This window comes from Silurus meridionalis, chromosome 1, assembly GCF_014805685.1.
Source record: "Silurus meridionalis isolate SWU-2019-XX chromosome 1, ASM1480568v1, whole genome shotgun sequence".
NCBI lineage: Eukaryota > Metazoa > Chordata > Actinopteri > Siluriformes > Siluridae > Silurus > Silurus meridionalis.
In genome coordinates this window covers 5,867,510-5,888,259 of record NC_060884.1, presented here as the reverse complement: position 1 = coordinate 5,888,259, position 20,750 = coordinate 5,867,510, and the positions used below count along the sequence as shown (strand labels likewise).

Genomic DNA, 20,750 nt, shown 5'->3' with positions numbered 1-20,750 from the left:
AGCGACACCAACTCCATTATAGCAAGTCAGATTTTATTTGCTACAAGATATAGGAAAACAATAGTTACAATAATTCAAAACCAAAAAATTATACAGAAAACTAAAGAAGCCAAAAAGGATGGAACTTGGTCACGGATGAGGATTCTCTTAGGAAGGAGGCTGCCTTGTCAGGCAGCATGACATCACAAGAAATTCGTTGCTGAAAAGGAAACGAAAATGCTTGGTCCCCTCCTTTAGGCCTTGTCGGCAAAGCAAGATATGAGGAATGCAAAAGAGAAGTGAAGACACTTAGAAAATTGTCTTACTTTAAAAAAAAAAACACCACCACAAGGATCAAACAAGATCCAGAACTAAAAATCGCATCAGGATTTCTAAAATTATGGCTTTAGAGCAGAAATTTAAGGTTTTTTTTTGTTGTTTTGTGTTTTTTTCAGGGTTGGGATTCGGAGAAATAATTGCTTTAAAAAAATATTTAACACAATATTGTTATCGACATCTGTAAAAATATAATCACTTCCTGCTTTAGGTTTAGGTAGAGGCTGTAGAGGTGAACCGGACGTGAATCTTTTAACTTCAGGAAGGACTTTATTTAAACTTGAATTGGAATATGTTGTTCTAGTCATGTCTCAAATGTCTGCTGAAAGGAGTTACATCACCGCTCCGACACTGATCATGTGACATTACTTTATTTAAATTAAAAGGCAAATCATAACCATAATTCTGGTTTAAAATGTTTCTTAGTGAGGCAGGTAGTTTTCTGTGCAAATACTCCAAAATCTAGTGGAACATCTTCCCAGAAGAGTGGAGGTTATTATAACAGCAAATAGGGACTACATGTAGAATGTTCTTCAGCTACTGTGATCATTTCAATGATTGAGTATTTCATTACAAATACAGTAAGTAATAATGCCTTCAACTATTAGATCAATAGTGGGGCTGATTCGATTCAAATGACTAAATCACCTCACAGCTACTGATGGAGAACAGGCCACAGAGGAAGTAAAGAGCAAACCGCAAAAATATCAACACAAAACCACTATCGAAATGTACAAAAAAAAATATCCAAAAATTCCCTAAAGAACTAAACCGAACAAAACCCAACCACAGAATCTTGAATCTTTGTCGTCTAAGTCATGCTACGCCGCAAAACAAGAAATTTCGCAACAAAAAGCAAGACTAGCAAATACAACATTTTCATCTGGCTCATTTTTGTGGACCATCGAGGCGTTTGTGTAGTAAAAACAGTTAGAGCAAGAAAAGTGTAAAATAACAACCTTCCAATGACAAGCAGAAGCAAAATAAACATATCTCAATACCGAATAGTTTTTCACTTCACATCCACATGTCAAAAATAAAAACTAAATCTGTACAAAATGTATATTTACAAACCCAGTTCAGGCAGAAGCACAACAGTGGGTTTGGAGGGAAATCATTTCCTGCTATTGAGGTGCAAAAAAAAGTACAAGGTGCTGTGTGGAGATGTGATGGGAGTTTTACTAGATATTTTTCCCTTTTTTTTTTGTGACAATTAGGACCTGCTGCAAGTCCTACAGACGTGCTGATAGAAATCTGCAACATCATGATTTACATTCCTGGCATTTAGTAGATGTCCATATTCAGAGTGACTTGACAATGATCTAATTTATACAACTGAGCATTTAAGGGCCTTGTTTAAGGGCCCCGGAGTTGGAGCTTGGTGACGCTGCGATTTGAACTCATGATCTTCCAATCAATGAATCCTTGTGATCCTTATCTTAGTGTTTTCACACACAACCTATTGAAGCTTCCTAATAAAACTGAGTTGGTGATCATTTCCATAACACAATGGTTCGTTCTGATAAACACACTGCTAATGCCATGGCAACAGTTTCGTCAATTGTACTACGAACTTTAAAAACAAGTGGTCCACATATTCATGAAGCACCTTCAGCTCATTTAGTCTGCTGCTGCAAATTCTGTTCATGTAATGCAGAACATTGGAATTATAGCTTTACCTACCACCACAGTAAAATATCATTTCATGTGGCAATACAGGTACAGCATTAATGTACATCTCCAAACGCAGCAGCACGTTAGATGTTTTCTTTACTTTCTTATTACGAATAATATGGGCAGGACAATAGTTCTTTCTCCTTTTAGTAAACTCCACTTATAGAAACATTTCTTACCTCCACCAGGGACACGCCTCTAAATTCGATCTGTAAAGATAACAAGAAAATGCTGTCTTGCCATTATATATAACATTAGAATTTAAAGATGCAGTCAAAGGTTTTTTTTTGCTTTAAGATAAGATCACTTTATGTTTATTCGGGTTGACTGTGAAGATTGGTATCTGTGGTAAAGACGCCTCGCTCCACGCCAGTTTAGGTTGTGATTTTTACAACCCCAATACCAAAAAAGTTGGGAAGGGCAACAAAAGTCTGGAAAAAGTAAGTTATTAAAATTAAACAGCTCGCACATTTGGAAAGGCTCCATCTATGTTCAACGATGTATATACATGTTTAAGAGCAACAAATGCTCCTATTAAGAAAATGTTTAATAATATTAATTATACAATAAACTTGCATATTTGAGCGAACTACAAACTGCATCTATTAAGAGACCGGGTGCTGAACTGACCTGCCTGCACTCTAGACCTTTTACCTTTAAACATCATGAAAACATAAAACACAACAAAGAACACCCAGAACTGTTGAGAAGGTAGAATCCTGTATCAGACACATATGGACCAACATTCCTCTCCCAAAACTTCAGCAGCTGGTCTCCTCAGTTAGAAAATAAATACAGACAGGAGACATGATGCTATATAGTGGTAAACATGGCCCTGTCCCAACTTTTTTTGGAATCGGGGTTGTGAAATACAACTGAAAAGAATTCTGTAATATTTTTCAAAACCATTATCTTCAGAATCACTGACTGCAACTTTAAGTAGAAGTTTTATTTTTTACATATTTAGAGCTCATTTGACTTTAAGGTTCACTATACTATACCAACAAATGTACTTTAAGTTACAGTATATAGACAAAAGTATTGGGACACCTGACAATTCCAGCCAAATGTGGACTTCTCCAAACTGTTAGCACACAATTGTATAGGATGGCATTAGCATTACCCTTCACTTGAACTAGGAGACTCAAACCTCTCCCAGCATGACAATAACCCATGCACAAAGTCAGCTCCTTGAAGATATGCTTGGAAGATACGAAGTGAAAGATCTCCTGCTATAGAGCTCTAACCTCAACCCATCTAACACCTTTGGGATGGCTACTAACACCGTTATGGCTGAATGAACACACACTACAATCTAGTGGAACATCTTACCAGTAGAAGGGAGGTTAATATAACAAATTTTATGGTCAGTTGTCCATATAGTGCATTTTGTGGCCTGGTGAAGAAAAACATACATACAGCAGGGTTGCCAGAAACACATTTATTACTCCAAACTGAGCTAGATTTGGATCAAAGTAGTGAGGTTAGTTTAAAAGCCCAGGTTTTGCACATTTATTTTGTAAGATATACTGCAAATGTGTGCACTTCCAATAAAGACTAAGAAAAAAAAAATATTTTCTGGTTTTCGAGACATCCCTGCTGTACGGTAAATTTTGTTTGCTGACACTGTGATCATTTCCACACAATGCTCTACACAATTATAATAAACAGATCAGTTTGTCAGTTACCATGATTTTGAACATTTTATATCAGCACATGTCTAATTCAGAAATTCATTGTTGAGAAGTTATTTTTTTTGTATGTTTACCTTTGTAGCCTATTTAGGGGAAAAATTCAAAAAGAAAGTAAAATTTAATACTTTTTAAATGATTCCCTGGAGAGTTTAGGACAATATTAAAAATTCAAGTAGCAACACTGTCAAGTATTTTATTTTTTGTGTCAAAAATGGCTCTGGGTGCAAGTTGTAGAATAAAATTCAAGGTGCTTCACACTTCCTCCCAGTCATTATTGAAATGAGATCCAAAAAAAAAAAAAAAGAGGTAAAAAAAAAAAAGAGAAAAACTGCTCATCAGTTTGGAAATGTTTAAAACATATTAAAGAGATCAATGGATTGATCTATTTACAGGTGCATGCAGAGGCACTGATGGAGCTGCTGTTTTCTTGGGCGCATGCTCAGTGCACTGTCGTCTACATTAATCAAAAATCAGCTTTGCCAGCAGTCTGTGCCCCTGAACAGTCCATGCAGCTTTGAATTAACCCTGACTACAATGTAAGGGGGAGCAGCAGCTAGAAAAGCGGTTTATTTGTTTCTTTCCAAACTAAGAACGTGCACAAACCCGGGCACAGAAACTAAGCAGAATAAAAAAAAACAACAAATAAAAAAAAAAAACAATGGTATTCTCAGATATGTGGAATTGTTCTTACAGCTGGAGGCGAACTCATGAAGAATAACGGTTAGGAATTTTATCATTCATACATGCAGACTTTCTGTACATACTTAAAAAAAAAATAACTGTGAAATTTCTATCGATTAGAACATTATGCCCTTCTAGATCTTCTACCCCACGCTATCCTTTACCCCTGCTGTGGTTGATGATCAGATTGTCATATATGCCACTTCCACACTTTTTGGACCAAAACGTCGCTTTTTTTTTTCTGTAGCAATGGCTATAGAGAACTTCTCTAAAGTAGAGCCAAGACATCTATTAAGACAAATCTGGGTTGTAAGGACAAACCCTGGAATCCTGGATGGCTATGTTATTGGAATATCTGAGAGAGGATGTCGGATTTTTCCTGCCGTGGCTTCGGAAAGGCTGGCACCAATGAAGACCTGAGAAGCATTCTGATTAGGCGCATTTGCAGGAGCGTGGATATGGCTAAATGGAAGTGAGTAAAAAAAATATTTTGAAATACGTTTTGTTTTTTTTAAAAGAAAAAAACTATAATAAATGGTAAAAACCTAAAGTCTGAGCGCTGAAAATCGGGGGATAAACAAAAATTGAAAATGAATCAAAGTATGAATCTTTTTCCCAATAAAAAGAAAGGAAAAGGTTCAGTATAATGGGGACATGTGGTCCTTAAAACAAATGAGCAAAACATTTTTTTTTATTAATTTCGATTCTACACTCAAGTTGTTGTTACTTAATTAAGTGAAAATGGGGTTGAAAATGATTTTCAGGGGTCTCAGACTTCTTGGTTATCTTCCTTAATGTTATAAGATGCAGTTTGGCATTGAAGAAAAAAAAAAAGTGTCCATTATATCATTGAAAAATATTTGAATGTACAGTATAAATATTGATATGAGATTCATACAGATTTCTACATTTTTTCCTGTCTGGAATTTGCAGCTCTGCTACTGGTGTAAGCAGAAATGCACCGCTCTGTTTCTTTTCCCCGAAAGGCATTTTCAACGGAGCAGGAAGAAAATAACTCTAAAAGTTCAGAATGACACCTCATGTTCATTCATGATCCTAATCAGGGCTAATACCTGCTTTGTCGTTGCTAAGGCAACAGTATTTAAGCCACAGGGGGTCATCAGCTAAATCATATTAAATGATCTCATGATAAAATGAGAAATAAAAAGAACGAGTTGTTTAGAACAAGCCTTCATAAGTAGCCTTTATGATCTTTTTTTTTAAACTTGTGACAGAAAAACGCATCACAATAACCGAATGCAGATATTTTAACGTTTCTAAATATGAGAAAATATAAACTGTTTGAGTCGGAGGCTACCTTGAAACGAGGAAGCCCATATACATGGTCAGAAACTGGAGTCTTTTAGAAATTTGCAACACGGAGCAAGTGGAAGGAGCCGAGTGAGTGAATCGTGTTTACAAAATCCTGATTGAAGGAAGAAGTCACGAAGAGGTGTGGCACAGACAGAATCACTCCGTCTCATTGGACGCTGGGCTGAGAGAGGCGTGGTTAGGGGCGGGAACAGGCACCGACTGGCCAGGTTCGGACAGAGTGAGCGTTTCGGGGGCGGATTTCTTTCGAGGTCGCTCTTTGGGGACGGAAAGGAACTCTGGGGCATCGGTGTAAAGTGGGGTGGATGGAGCACTGGCCGGGCCGCTGGGAGCCTGAGACGAGAGTGGCATCTCGCCAATGGAAATGGAAGGAGGGAACATGCCGATCTTCTGGTTGGTGGCCTCCTGGCTCCTACGCTCGTACTCTCTCACCTCATCCATTGTCATGTCTTAAAAAAAAATTCAATAAAGAAACAAATATTTAAATACAATTAGAGCATGGAATATATCTTTAGGTCATGACTTTTTTGTTGTTTTATTCAATGCTGTTATTTTCACACTGATTATACACACTTCAAAAGCAAAAGCATTTCAACACAACTGCTCTTTTATAAAGTTTATAAAACTTTATAAAACGGTTCTAAAAACATTTACAAGGTGGTTTCAAAAAGTTTTGTAACAGGCCAACAGATGGCAGCACAAGGCTGCACGTACAGTCACAGGAAGCACCGAGCTCCAATAGTCAATGTGACAAAAGACTTTGTTCGAGTAAATCAGGAGCCGTGCAACCGGAGCTGTTCTGCATTACCGCATCTGCGATTTCATCATGGACAGCAAGTTGGAGCAAAGAGCAAACGTTAAATTCTGCGTGAATCTGGGCAAATCTGTCACCGAGACGTTTGACATGATTCGGCAAGTTTACGGCGATGCTGTAATCAGTCGTATGAATCGTAGCAGGTCTTAAGGCGTCTGAAGGAGGAAACTCTAAAAAGAGACCGAAAGTGTCTCGGAACTTTTTGATACCACCTCCAGTACATCACACTTGTTACATTAAACAAAGGAAGTGATGTCAGAATGCATACAGGATGCTGGATGTTGGATTATGGAGTTGCATGGTTAAGAAAGTTGGAGAGTCTGGGATTCTATTTCAGGGGAAACAGTGACCTTGTTTCCATATTTAAATTGAATAAGGACTGAAGGGTGGATCTTGCAAAAAATAAAATAAAAATAAAGAAAAAAAAAACAAGTAAAAAAAAGATATTTGAAAATAAATCCACACATACGCTGACTTTGTCAAGGATCTTTAAGCCATCCAGAGATGGAGATGAATTGGTGGAATGCTCTTGCTGCTCAAGGCAAACTTTAATGTTGGTTTTCTCATGCATTTGGTTCTCGTACTCCCGGACATCTTCCAAATCCATATCTGCAAAGGCAGGGGGGAGAGTGTGGGGCAAAAATCATCGACATCTTCAGTTAGGAACACTGATCGGTGCTGGTGGGGCGGGGGAAGGGCATGGTGGTGTCAGAGGGTTAGGTTTCAGGGTTAGGAACCAGAAGAAGAGCGAGGAGGATTTTTCTGTAGGGGTTAGTCAGCGATCGAGGTGAGAGGATGTTAGATCTAGCTTTTTTCGGCCGTTGGGAAGCTATTTGAGCAACGATTTAAAAAAAGGAAAAAAAACAGAGGAAGAGGCAAAGGAGAAGTGGATGGCAGAGAGATGGCAAGCTTGACGTGATGCAAATTTACCACAATATAAAATTGGGAAGTTTAAAGTGGGGAAATAAAGGGCAACATTCCAAAGCAAAAAAAGTGAAACATATCTTAAAAAACAAAATTGAGGATCTTGCATCATGCGAAATTCAACTTTCATCCCAAAGCAAAGAAAGAAAAGAGAAACATTACAGGCGACTTCATGTTAGAATATGGTGAGAGTGACAATTTGATTTCAGCATCAGTTTTTTTTTACTTTTTTTTATTTTATTTCATTGCACTTACCTGCTTGTCACCTGACCAAACACTGAAACAAGTTGCTATTTACACTGTGATATATCTTTAAGGCTATAGCGCATAATTAGTGTAATGCAGCCCTGCCTGAAACATACCGATCCACTCATCCACCCAGGCAAAGGCCTGTCTGTGGCCCAGTAACAACACGTCCCGCACCACCTAAGGAAAATAGAAGGGAAAAAAAAGGTTGAAGGTCTTATGTCCAATTCAAATATTATGATTGAAATAGATTTGAAAATTATATGCACAGAATGACAAACCTTTTTATACAATATTAAACATGCACTGAAACCAATCTTATACTAAAAAAAAGAATACAAAAGGTACATAGACATTGCATGGTATTATTTATCATTCAATACATCTGCATCAGATTATTTACATTTTCTTTAACTTTAATTTTTACTTTTATTTAACTCTGAGCAACTGTATCTATTAAATAAAGCATTATGCATTTCTGCTTCATAAATTCATGCATGCTCCCTAAACCTAGCCAAAGGGGGTGTTGTACCTTGTGCACGAACTGCTCCACGCGTGTCTGGAGGCCCCACACCTCGAACTTTACGGTGACCAGCTTGTAGGAGCACATGATGGGAGTCTCCGTGTCCCGCCAGCCTTCCTGCAGCATGCCGCGAGATGTCTTCTCCGATTTGAAATAGCGCAGATCCTGCACATGAAGAATTATTTAAATATTTTTTTACAGATGATCAGCTCTACTGCTGGTTCTTCAGGGTTTGTTTGATTAATCAGTATAATTGAACAACAAGCTACAATCTGAAGTTTAATAATATTCCAGGTTACTGGCTTTGTATAGGAAGTGTATAGCAGTTTGACCATTTTTATATTTGTAGTAAATGTGACATTTATTTGAACTGTAAAACTAAAGTAAAGAAAGCACAATTACGATCGAAATGGCCCATTGGATTCAAAACACAATGCCGACGACAACCGGAAAATGTCAATTCGTTCAGTTGCTTTACCAGAGCTGCTAATGGTAAAACGGGCAAATCGTATACATACACAAATACAGTAAAAAATTATTTTGTCACCAAATTATCATTAACTTTCATTGAAGAAGAAATTACCAGAAACAACAATGACATCATTTGAATCAGAATTACCCCCAAGAAAAAAAAAAAAAATAAAAAAATAAGATAACCTAAAAACATATTGAAAAGGCCCAGCTCTGGCTTCCTGATCAGGATTTTGGGGGTTTAATCCCCAGGACAGAGAAGCTGCCACTGACCCTTGAGCAAGACCCTTAATAACCCTCTCTCCAGGGATGCTGTACAATGGCCGACCCTGCACTCTGACCCCAGCTTCCTAACAAGCTTCGATAAGATTTCACAATGCTGTAATGTACATGTGACAAATAAAGGCTCTTAAAAAAGAAAACCGCATTGTGATATGTTTGCTCCTCAGATGGGTTGTGTTTGCTCACCTCTGACTCCTTGTAGTAGCGCTCTGGAATCTCATCGTAAGCAATGTCAACGAAACACACTTCTCGCTCCTGGTCCTTCAGCTCACTTTCAAAAATCTGCTCACACACACACACACACACACACACACACACACACACACACACACACACACACACACACACACACATTTAGTTCACCACTGTTCCTTACTTGGAGCACTTTTGATAGCTATGATAGAGTTTTGGAGAAAACTCGCTCATATCCTTAGGCTTGCCCATTTTTTCTGCTTCTAACACATCAACTTTTAGGACAAAATGTTTACTTGCTGCCTAATAAATCCCACTCACTAACAGGTGCCATGATAAGGAGATAATCAGTGTTATTCACTTCACTGGTCATAATGTTAGAATATCATAATGTTATGCCTGATCGCTGTAAGTCTAAAGAAGAATCCAAGAAGCAACAATTGCACACTTGAATTGTCTTTAGTAGTAGTGAATTCAGTCAAAAACTACAGGTAGTACACAACGTTCCAAAGGAACAGCATGTTTCAGACGGTCTTCATCTGGGCTCCAGATTTCAATTTGTGATTAAAATGACACCAAAGTCCTACAGTGTTGCACTGCTTTCACATTTGTGCCATACTTTTCATTTCATAATATTTCCACTAGAGGGAGATGTGGCTTTAAAGTTGACTGATATTACACAAGGCATTGAAAAATAAAATATGTCTTTTAGTATGAGTTCATGCATAACTACCATCCAGTGTAACAAAATAAGGACTCCAGACGTGTTCATAGAGGCTGAAAGATTGTCAGTGCTGCTTGTGTGCTCACTCACTAAGTAGTCTCAATGTGCTCTGGGGGAGGACAAGCAACACACAGCTACAGGCACGAAAACACAGTGAAAGATAGAGAGAAAAACAGAGATAGAGACAGATAGAGAGAGAGAGGGAGGATTGTGAGAAAAGCTCGAGCAGGTTTGCTCTGCCTATAACGCTCACAATAGCTCCCTTAATCTTCTGTACTCTTTCAATGGGAGAAAATCACAGGGTATAAGAAAAGTCCTCCGCACATGTGACATTCACACCCACTGAGCTAAACAGCTAGAAGTCTCATAATCCCAGAAACTGCAACGATGCAAAGCTAGACTGTAATACTGGGAATAAGCCTGTTTTAAATCATACACCATGGCTAAACTGCACCCTACTGACCACTGTAAATATAAATATTATACAGCATATATTATTCGTTTTACAATAAGCTCTGATTACCTTCTGTGTGGAGTTTTGCATGCTCTCGAGAATGTAAGGTTCCTTCCTCTGCACCAAAACCATTTTATGGTTTATATAATATGACTATGATAATTGAGGGTATTTCTGCCTTGCATATATCACTCAGCTGAGATGCTGCCCTGGATTCTGAGGTTTACTGCCTCAACCGAAATGCATTAAACCCTTAAAAACAAAAAACAAAACGTGACACAGTAAAGGGTCTGGGTGAAATGGAGATACTGCAAGCTAGGCAATCCCAGATCTGTGTGTGTGTGTGTGTGTGTGTGTGTGTGTGTTCGTTCTGAATCTCTCTGCAGATGCCCTGACCGCCCTCGAGTCCGGTACAGTCTGCCCTGATCAATACCTGAGCTATTAGAACCTAACCTCACCACACCAGAGAAAGAAATAAAGAAAGAGAGAGAGAGAGAGAGAGAGAAAGAGGAATAAAGAGCTAGATTGAGATTGAGAGAGATTATGTGAGTGTGTGTGTAAGTGAGAGTGAGAGTGAGAGAAAGCAGGGTGGAGATTGCAGTGATCAGGTTGCAGTAGAGGACAAAGTGTAACAATGTCATGGAGAAAGGGAAAAGACTCCCAGACAGAAAACTCGGTGTTTGTGTACTCACGTTGTCATTGGATCCTTTGTTGTCTTCGTACTTGGTTTCTATGTGGATGGAGAACTTTGGCAAAAACGAACACTGAAAAAAAAAGAAAGAAGAGAAGGAGTTATGCGGATCTTAGCTGCTCAACACGTACGCGGCAAAAACCTCAACAATTAATCAAGACTTACGATTTCAGTTAGTTGAGGCATTTTGCTTTGTTTTTGCATCGTAACTACTGTGTGGTACAAGACAGTCTTCATTTGAATAAATAATTGAATTGAATTAAATAATTTAATAGTAACCTAGTTTTTAGTTTAAATACTTCTCATTTTAAAACTATTTAATAATGACAATTTTTTAATTAGGAGAAATTCTCTTGTTTAGTAGCTTTGGTTTTGAGAAATAAATAAAAAAAAAACTAACTGTTTAATTAAAAAAAAAAAAATTCTAGTTTTCAATTTCCAGAAATCTGACTAAGTGTAATTATCTTATATATTTCTATTTTTTTTTCTAGTTTCAAATCATGCATTTATTTCTTACATTTGGCAGACGGGATAACAGACGGTTATTTTTTTGCAGTGTGCACACTGTATCTATAAAGTCACGATTGCATTTTATCAAACGATCAGAGTTGAGAAAACGTCAGTGTGAATTCCTCTCGTCACTGCTGCCAGAATCGCATTGCACCCCGCTGTAGGAAACGAACGGCCGCCTGCTGCGGTATACCGGGCTACAGTCAGGACCTGCAGATGAACTTTCGGAGAACGTGCTGCTGAAAATTACAGTTCGAAAGCGAACAGGAAACGCATGTGTTTTAAACTGCATTGATCAGTGCATGTGATTTGTGAGATCTCCTCTACAAGACCATTGAAGCTATTATTAACAACATAGAAACACAAGAAGACAGATTTCCATGGTAACCCCGTTTATGGCAAAGAAAGTTGCTGCAAATGACACCTTAGGAAGCGTGGGCGAAAAAGAGAGATGGAGGGGTAAGGGGGGGTGAAAAAAGAGAGAGAGAGAGAGAGAGAGAGAGAGAGAGAGAGAGAGGGAGAGAGAGGAGAAGAAATGATAGATAGCGGTAAAGAAGAGAGTTGAATGTTAGGACCGTCTCTTCTCTCCGCTGAGTCACTGTGTTTCCTGTTCAGCCCCCCAAGCTCCACCCCAGCCACCCCCACTGCATTTAACAGAAATAGCAGTGACTCACTTTGAAGAGTTTGTCTCCAACTTTAAGAGACGAACGGAAGACATTTACTGCCCGTTTACCAGAATCACTGTCAGCGGGTGAAACCGCTTTCGAAACGCCATAGGAACACGTTAGTAACATGAATCAGGCCTTTAAATATCGCCATGATAGCTGGATAATACATGCACACACACTTACCTGCCGATCATGTCTAAGTTTATACAAATCAAGATCAGAATGAAAATCATCTCACTGAATTTAGCTGTTGGTGCCTAACAGCTTGACTTAAGCATTTTAAAAATTGCTGATCTGTGATTTTTACAGTGTGTGGACTTTCTGCAATTGTAGCGCATGAACATGCTTTTCTGCTCATCACAGTTGTAAAGAGTGGTTATTTCATTTTAATGTAGACTTCGTGTCACCCCCCCTTACCCTTTCCTCTTTGACTGCTATCATCAACACGTCACACAATATCTGCTGACTAGCTGACTTCCCATTCCACATTAACCTCAATTCTCCTGGGAAGATGTTCCACCAGAGTTTGTACTCATTCAGCCACAAGGGTGTTCGTAAAGTGAGGAGGCCTGGGGTGCAATTAGTGTTCCAATTCTTTCCAAAGATGTTTAATAGGGTTGACTTAAAAAAACAAACAAACAAAAAAAACCCCTCTATATCAGGCCACTCAAGATCTTCCACTCCATCCCATATAAAACAGATGTTTATGGAGCACAGGGGTATTGTCATTCTGGAACAGGTTTGGATCTCCCAATTCAAGTGAAGGGAGAATTTCATTCAACCGCATTCAAAGACACCCTCTAACTTTGGGATAACTGTCTCGAGAAGAACCACATACGACTGGAAAAATCAGGTGTCCTAATACTTGTCCATGTTGCAGGAAGTGGATCACAAGGCTAGACTGATAAACAGAATTATAGCTAGTCGTGATGAAATGATATATAGATGAAAAAATATTCGTCTAAAATAAGGCATGGCATCTTTATTTATTATTTTTCACACTGATGTATCATCTGGTAAATATGATCAGAATATGATCAGAATTTAACACCAGGTCTTTTACATTCACTGCATTTGGCAGATGCTCTTATCCAGAGCGACTTTATTTATCTCATTTATACAAATGAGCAGCAATGGGGTTAAGGGCCTTGCTTAGGGGCCCAAGAGTGGCAGATTGGTGTGGCTGGGATTTCCAGCTAAAGTCCAATGCCTTAACCACTCAGCTACCACATAGCTTTTACATCACTGTAATGTGTTTAGAAGAGACTGAAGAGACTTACTGTGTATTCTGCAGCCAGGGGGAGGTCAAGCAATCAGGCCCAGGTGCAGAAAAGAGCAACAGAGAAAGGAGAGGACAAGATTAAAACATCAACATTAACAAACTTCTCTAAACAGTAAGTGTACATTTTCTAGACCGGTTTCTGTTTTCTGTTCCCAGCACCCTCAGTCTTTTAATGCAACCTGGCTCGTGATTATTAAATATCATCAGATGACAAGACTGTTCATTTAGCAGAAAAAAGAAAAAAAGTTTCATAAGAAAAGTTTCTGGCGAAAAAGCAAACAAACCTGAAGCTGTTCCTGAAAAAGTTCCTGTGGACTTTATATAACCAACTGAAAATAACAGCAGTGTTTCCCACACACGATGATACTTGGGCATCCCTCCTAAATAAACTGACAACCGCCCAAGTATATTATGTCCTAATAAAAATGGCATTTTACTGATTAACCCGTGCTGAGGAAGTAAAAAAACATGGCTCGTTTTTAATTTTCGCAGTGACATGAATAAAGCTCGGGGTCATTTAGAGTGGGAGATGAGAAGGGAGTGGATGAGGGATCTAACCGTGCAGCACAAACTACAGAATCGACACCATGTGCGAAAAGCTGCAATTACTGGAGGACCCTTTTTAGACGCCAGGTGCGGCTAAAACGCGCCAAAGTATGTACTGAGTGGAAAAAAAATTTCTGAGCTACTGTATCTGCACCGATTCAGTAAATGTACGATACACAAATATTCACAGGAACCATCGTGTTAGCATAAACAGGCATATCATCACATGAGATTTTCACCCTATTGAACTTTCAGAAGGATTCTAATCGGAGCCAACAGACCCATTACCTCGCTTTGTGGAATGAAGTGTAGCAACATGTTTTCAAGGCAACCGGTGGAAAACCGTTAGGTAGTGTTTTGTAAGGTAGGTATTTCAATGATACGGAGATCTTTCTGCCATACCATACTATAAGGTGGTGAGGAACCCGGTGCACCGGGCTTAAAAACAATCACCAATAAATCAGCAGTTTTCTTTCAGCTGTTTGGACTCGTGCATCGTTTTTGAAACGGATTTCACTATATCTATATGTAAGGTTGCAAAGCGGCGGAAAAATATATGGAAACTTTCTATGGGAACTTCATCTGGGGAATTTTGAAATATTTCAAGTTTGAAAAACTTACCAGGAATTTCTTAGAATTGAGAATTGATTAGAAATTCGGTTTCTTCAATTTAGTATATGTTGTTGCACAATAGCTTACAAACAGCACAAGAAAGTTTTAAAGATAATTTTATGTAATACTTATGGAATCTACATCAATACACAATAAACAAGTAGGTTATTAAGAAATAATGTTTTATGGAGGAATGCACAGTGCATCTAGGGGGCGTGGCCTCAACAGTCCTGGACTAAGTGTGCAGTGTGCACGTGATTGATGTTTAACGTAGAAATTCAAATTAAATTTCATTTGATCTGGTTGGATCTTTTCAACTACATTTCAGTTCTCTGTTATAGGCTCACCTGCAATTTTGTAAATTCCCAGTTTTTTCCATCAATTCCCGTTAACTCCCATGGAAAGCTTTCAGTCTTGAAAATTCCCAGAATTATGCAACCCTATCTATAGGACAGTTGAGATTATTATTTCATCTTATATACATGCAGCAGCTCTGCCTTGTGTGATTCCAATTAACCTGAGAAAAAAAAAGGTTTATTTATTTAAGACAAATCTTAAGAAAGCTGGGACTCTCAGAAGTGTATAAAACACCTGTGCTTTTAGCTGTGCCTCAGTGCAAAATGCTAATACGGATAATAATCAAAAGAGATGGACACGTTAACTGCACAAGGTGTTCACACATGGAATGCACAATTAAAGCAGAACAGCTGAATTACATCGCAATGTAATTATACCCTCGGAAATGTAACAATATACAGTAAAAATAATAGATGTGCCAGATCATATCTATCCACAGTGCTGCACTCGCTCATGTTTTCTCTTCATCTCACTGTGCTCTTTTATGAGAAAAGTATTTCCAGATTGTTAACTGGGGCTATTAACATGCTTTTAGAACGTCTTCATATCCATAACCTGTTTTCCTTAAGGCGATTGAGGTGATTCATTCTCACTTAAAAGGTGGTATCGCTTTATTCGAAGAATCCTTCTGTAAAACATTTCCTTCCTTCTAAGTGCTAAGAGACGTGGGATCATAACTGGTGTGTTTAAGGCAAGTAAGTGGGGGAACATGATGTAGTGTTGCTGAAAATGGGGAGAAGACCACTTCCTAACCGTTTTTCAATTATCTGGGTTTTCATTTAGGTTCTCAGCGATAAGTCCAGGAAGGTGGTGGTGAAGGAGAACATGTGCTTCCTTGGAGATGTGTGAAGTGTCCTGATTATCTTTGACAGATGATTGTACTTGAATAACCAGCAATGAGGAAGAAATAAAGCCGTTATCCTGGTCAGAGACGGGGGCTAATTGTGCTCTTTCAGACTCTCAACCACAAATGTCAATGTTGTTATCCATCATCAGATGTTGCAGTAGATTTTGAAGAGGAGATTTGTGCTCGTTTGACTTTACCTGTGATGGTGTACGGATAATAATTCCATGCCTTCTCAGTCACATAGAAGATTCTGGGCACCACCGCTCTCGCCCAACTGGGCAGTTTGCTGTGAACAGAAAGAGGACGGCTTTATTACAGATCCATAAAAAGACAACACTAAAGAACATATACTGTTTAGGTGTTGGATAAAATACCAGCCCAAGTTCTGGTGCAGCGTGAGCAGCATGCTCGAAATGATGGAGGAAGCACGTGTTAGCTATCACCTTTCCCGGCTGCTAAGCACTGTAATGCTATGGATGGGAATGGGTAGGTGAACAAATGGGTGTGAAAATGGCAGAAAAAAGCGGCAGGCTTTATCGGTTGAGACGTCGAACTGACCCTGTTTGCTAGTTTTCTCTGTAGCCTATAGCGTTTCTAAAGGACAATCTGAAGGCGGTTAATTAAAATGCATTTTCGTCCTTAATGCAGCTTATTCCCAAGGGAAACGTACCGTCTGGCAGGATCATGTTTTGATCAATATCGAACGGGTTTCAAAACAAACAACGCAGACCTGGACGATTTTAATGGACGCTTATCGAACGGCAATAAATTTGGGAATAGAGAACGTGTACAAAACGTCGAGACTTATTCATTACAAAGGATAATTTTCGGTGGTCTGTAAAAACTATAGCTGTCTTAGAGTGTAACTCGGCTACCATGTGCCTCAAAACAGCAATAAAAGACAACGATACCACTGTTATTCTAGTTGAATATCTGTTGCATACTAAAGCCTTTACTACTTTTTTCTTGTAATAATTATTTGTATTTTTTTAAAGCACAGGCATAAGGTTCCACCGGACATAATGGAGTCTTTCATGACAATCTAAGAGACCGCGAGGCAGAAACGTTGGCCCTATTTCCGTAATGGGTTTTATCTGCGTAATGCAAAATAAAAAATAAAAAAAAGGAGCTGTATCTCTCTTACAAATGGGATTCAGGGCCTGGGGTGCAATAGCATTTCTCTCCCCTGCACATACACACCCAATCTCCTCTTACAGACCCTTCTTTCTTCTGCGTAGTCTCTTAAACACACCTACACACGATCTCGTTTTTCTCATACAACCCCCCACTCCATTCTTATCTTATCATGGCTAATTTGCTAAACCCGAGCTATAAAGTTCAAAAGAAGAGAGGAAAAAAAAAAACCCGAGCGAAAAGGAAACCAGTCTGCCGAGCGCCTTTCTAGCCCGAAGCGTGTCCGTGACATATAGAGTCACGACACACCACATCTTCATGCTCCTGTGGGTCCAGTCGATCCTGCCTGCTTTAACAGATGCATGACTATTAAAGCCTGCCAGGAACAGTGCATGCGTCTTTGGAGTGTGTGCGTGGGCCGAGGCTGAATTCACCCCCCCCAAAAAAACTGGCAACATCAGAAGCAATTAAACGCAACACCCTTTGAAGGCGACTGCGCCTCACGCGGAGAAACCGAGCCCCACACACCACCAAAAAACCCTGTTTAATTGGCAGTGCACACTGCGACAGTTTCTGAGGGCAACGGCGCGGTTCTGAAACCCACGTTTTTTCACACCAGAGCGCTTTTATTGGCGCCGCCCGAGCTTTCTCACATGCTCGCGGGAGGAGGGCAGAACTCCCCCGTAATCACAACTTCATTAAACTTTATTAATCATCCAGCCCTAACTCGCCGGCTATAACGTTAACGCTAACGCCGACAGACGAGCTGATCAGATTGGTGTCCAGTTGGTGGTGAGAAACGCTGGGGAATCGACTGGAAAAGTGCCTTTTCTAAGCATCGCCGCTAATGAGGATCTAGAAGCATCTGCGGCGCTCGGTGTCGATCGCCTCGCTTTGCTTTCCACGCCAAAGCACCAAAAGGCACCGCAAAATTCCCCAAATGATTTACGCGCCACGTTCCAACCGATCCGAGCAGACAGGACGGAGGACAGGATTACAGAGAAAGTAAAACAAAGGATTAATGAGATAAGTCAAAGTGTACACCATATTTTGTATTGTAAGTCTGCAGTAGTTTTGGTACAGTAGCTGTTAGTGGTGCAACCGATCACAAAACTCATGCAATTTGGATTTTGTTCTTCTGCTCCTCTGCTAGCCATCGTTGATTGATTAGCATGTTCATGTAAACACACGACTGCTCCGTGCAGGGAAGAAATTACTTAAAAAAGAAATATCGGCAGGGAAAAAAAATGCCTTTCATAATCAGGAGCCTATTACAAATCGATTGGTCACATTGTTTAATTTTTCTGAGCAAAACTGTAGAAAATTTTTTTTGGGTTTTTTTTAATTAGGTATTAAGATTACCATAGTGCACCGGCTTTGATCCAAAAATTGAGTTTGGCAGATGCATCAGCGCATCTCTCTCTCTCTCTCTCTCTCTCTCTCTCTCTCTCTCTCTTTTCTCATACTATCCACCGTTCCATTAAAAGGGCAGCCAACTCTAGAAACTGGTGTGTAAGCACAATGTGACCACTGTGCTGACACGGCTGTTCCATCAACCTTCATAAGTCCAGCTTAGTCATTTTGAACATGTATTCTTAAATTGTCGCTAGTTTATTTCCCCCTCGTATGCACCTTGGCTTCTAATTTTTTATTAAATCTCTGCTAAGGTTTTTCCCTCCCTCAAGGCACTTTCCTTAACCCTTTGTATGCGATACTTTACCTTTCTGTCCTCATGAAAACCATGTTTATCTGAGCCACTCAGCTGCTGGAGCTGAAATGCGTATGAGAAGGGAAACTAGTCTCTAAAGCTGAAAGGACACGGACTCCTGACCATCACCATATTTAGGTTGAAAATGTTGAGCTGTGTTAACAGTCCTAACAGGACCGGCGTGTGAACCTGCGAGTCGCTGACCGCTCACCTGTTGAGGTAGACTCGTTTCTCTGTGAACTGCCCGTGGCCGTGTGTCGGGTCTTCGAAGGGCTCGTTCTGCACCACCTCCACTCCTTCTCCTCGCTCACTCTGCTCGTGGCTGTGTTTACTGATCATATACAGCTGCCCGATCCTGTACTAAAAAAACACACACACACACACTCATATTAATGTTATGCATCTAGGAGGTGATGTTACTCTTTCCTAAACGTTACTATAAGCTACTGAGATTCTGATGTAAATACATAAACTTAACAAAACCAGCTGAACTCTGCATCTTCTCTCCTGATCTTAGCAGATTTACAGAGCTCTGATATCTGCCTTAACCTGATCAGGTGGATGCTTGAAAAAGTAGTGGGGGATTAATATTACTGTCACAGAAAGAGAGCGAGAGAGAGAGAGAGAGAGAGAGAGAGAGTATTCACAGCGCTTCACTTATTCAATTTATTTTCCTCAAGATTCTAAAAACAATACCCCATCATCACAATGTAAAAGAAGAAATCTTTACAATAAAAAAAAAAAAAAAAATGAAGATCACATATAGTATTCACATCCTTTGCCATGACACTGAATGGAGCTCTGGTGTATCCTGTTTCCACTGATCATCCTTGAGATGCTTCTACAACTTGATTAGAGTCCTCCTGTGGTAAATTCAGTTGATGAGGGATGATTTGGAAAGACACACACCTGTCTATATGAGGTCCTACAGTTAACAGTCCAAGGAATTGACTGTAGACCTCCGAGACACTCTTTCTAGAGTGGAGCCGCCCGACCAAACTGAGCGATCGGGAGAGAGGCCTTAGTCAGGGAGGTGACCAAAAACCCGATGGTGACTCTGAAAGAACTCCAGCATTTCTCTGTGGAGAGAGGAGAACCTTCCAGAAGAACAACCATCTCTGCAGAACTCCACCAACAGGTCTGTATGATAGCATGACCAGATGGAAGCAAAGGGGCACCTGAAAGTCTTTCAGAATATGAGAAACACAGGTTGGCCTGAATGGCAATCGTCATGTCTGGAGAAAACCAGGCACCACTCATCACCTGGCTAATAGGATGTTTTTCAGCAGCAGGATCTGGGAAATTATTCAGAAGATACTATCACCTCTAATGACTAACCAGTTACATATACATTTCTGCATGTCAGAAAAGATTTTCGACCAAAATTGGTGGCCAAAGTTATATGAAACGTGTGCTGCTAGTTTTCCTCCCAACCCTGTTATATCAGAGCTGATCTTTTTGCTTTCATGGTTGTGTGTAAGCAGACAGTATGCTCAATGTCATTTCTGCTTAAAGTTCCAGGACCTCTGTCCCAAAACAACCCCCATGAGGGTATAATCTGCATCAGTACAGAAATAATACAAATCAGCGAATGATTTGCAGTTCAGCTTCTAGTCAGCTGTAGTGCTTCATCTATTCATGAATCAACTCTTGAAGCCTCATTTGGAAGATGGTTTTGCAGCTGTAACTGTGTCTAAAAGATGTGTGTAAGTGCATGCTGTGATGCAACAACATTAACGACAAGACACCTTTAGGCAAGCTAATTAGCTAACTAATAAAAAAAAAAGCGAGAGCATCTTCACTCATCAGGATGTCTAATTTATTCACCTATAAGAATATGAGTGAAACGCATATAGAGCGTAGCAGATCCGCCAGTGTCCATTACTAAATCTGTTGCGCCATGATCGCTCACGGTGCTTGTTGAAGTCCCAGGAGGCGGCCAGATGCTTCTAAAAATAGAAACCGGGCTCACGAGCCAGTGGCTTGAGAGCCCGTAAATAATTTATTACCTACTTTCGCTTTGTGTACTCAGCAAAAGAGGAGTGAGAGAGAGAGAGAGAGAGAGAGAG

General features: G+C 39.7%; 1 protein-coding gene across 2 annotated transcripts in view; it reads right to left on the bottom strand.

Annotated features, from left to right (window-relative positions):
- Positions 1–5,023: 5,023 nt before the first annotated feature.
- LOC124386834 (cytoplasmic phosphatidylinositol transfer protein 1-like) overlaps positions 5,024–20,750 on the bottom strand; it is a 60,771-nt gene continuing 45,044 nt past the window's right edge. The window contains exons 2-10 of one of the 2 annotated variants that reach the window (XM_046850827.1): positions 18,893–19,041; positions 16,037–16,125; positions 13,476–13,483; positions 11,019–11,090; positions 9,143–9,238; positions 8,213–8,368; positions 7,797–7,860; positions 6,980–7,119; positions 6,008–6,145 (exon numbers count right to left, since the gene is read on the bottom strand). In XM_046850827.1, the coding sequence (XP_046706783.1) occupies positions 6,140–6,145; positions 6,980–7,119; positions 7,797–7,860; positions 8,213–8,368; positions 9,143–9,238; positions 11,019–11,090; positions 13,476–13,483; positions 16,037–16,125; positions 18,893–19,041 (780 nt within the window). In that variant the 3' untranslated portion in view covers positions 6,008–6,139. Of the gene's footprint in view, positions 6,146–6,979; positions 7,120–7,796; positions 7,861–8,212; positions 8,369–9,142; positions 9,239–11,018; positions 11,091–13,475; positions 13,484–16,036; positions 16,126–18,892; positions 19,042–20,750 lie in introns of both variants that reach the window. The other variant, XM_046850820.1, reaches the window with a different exon arrangement.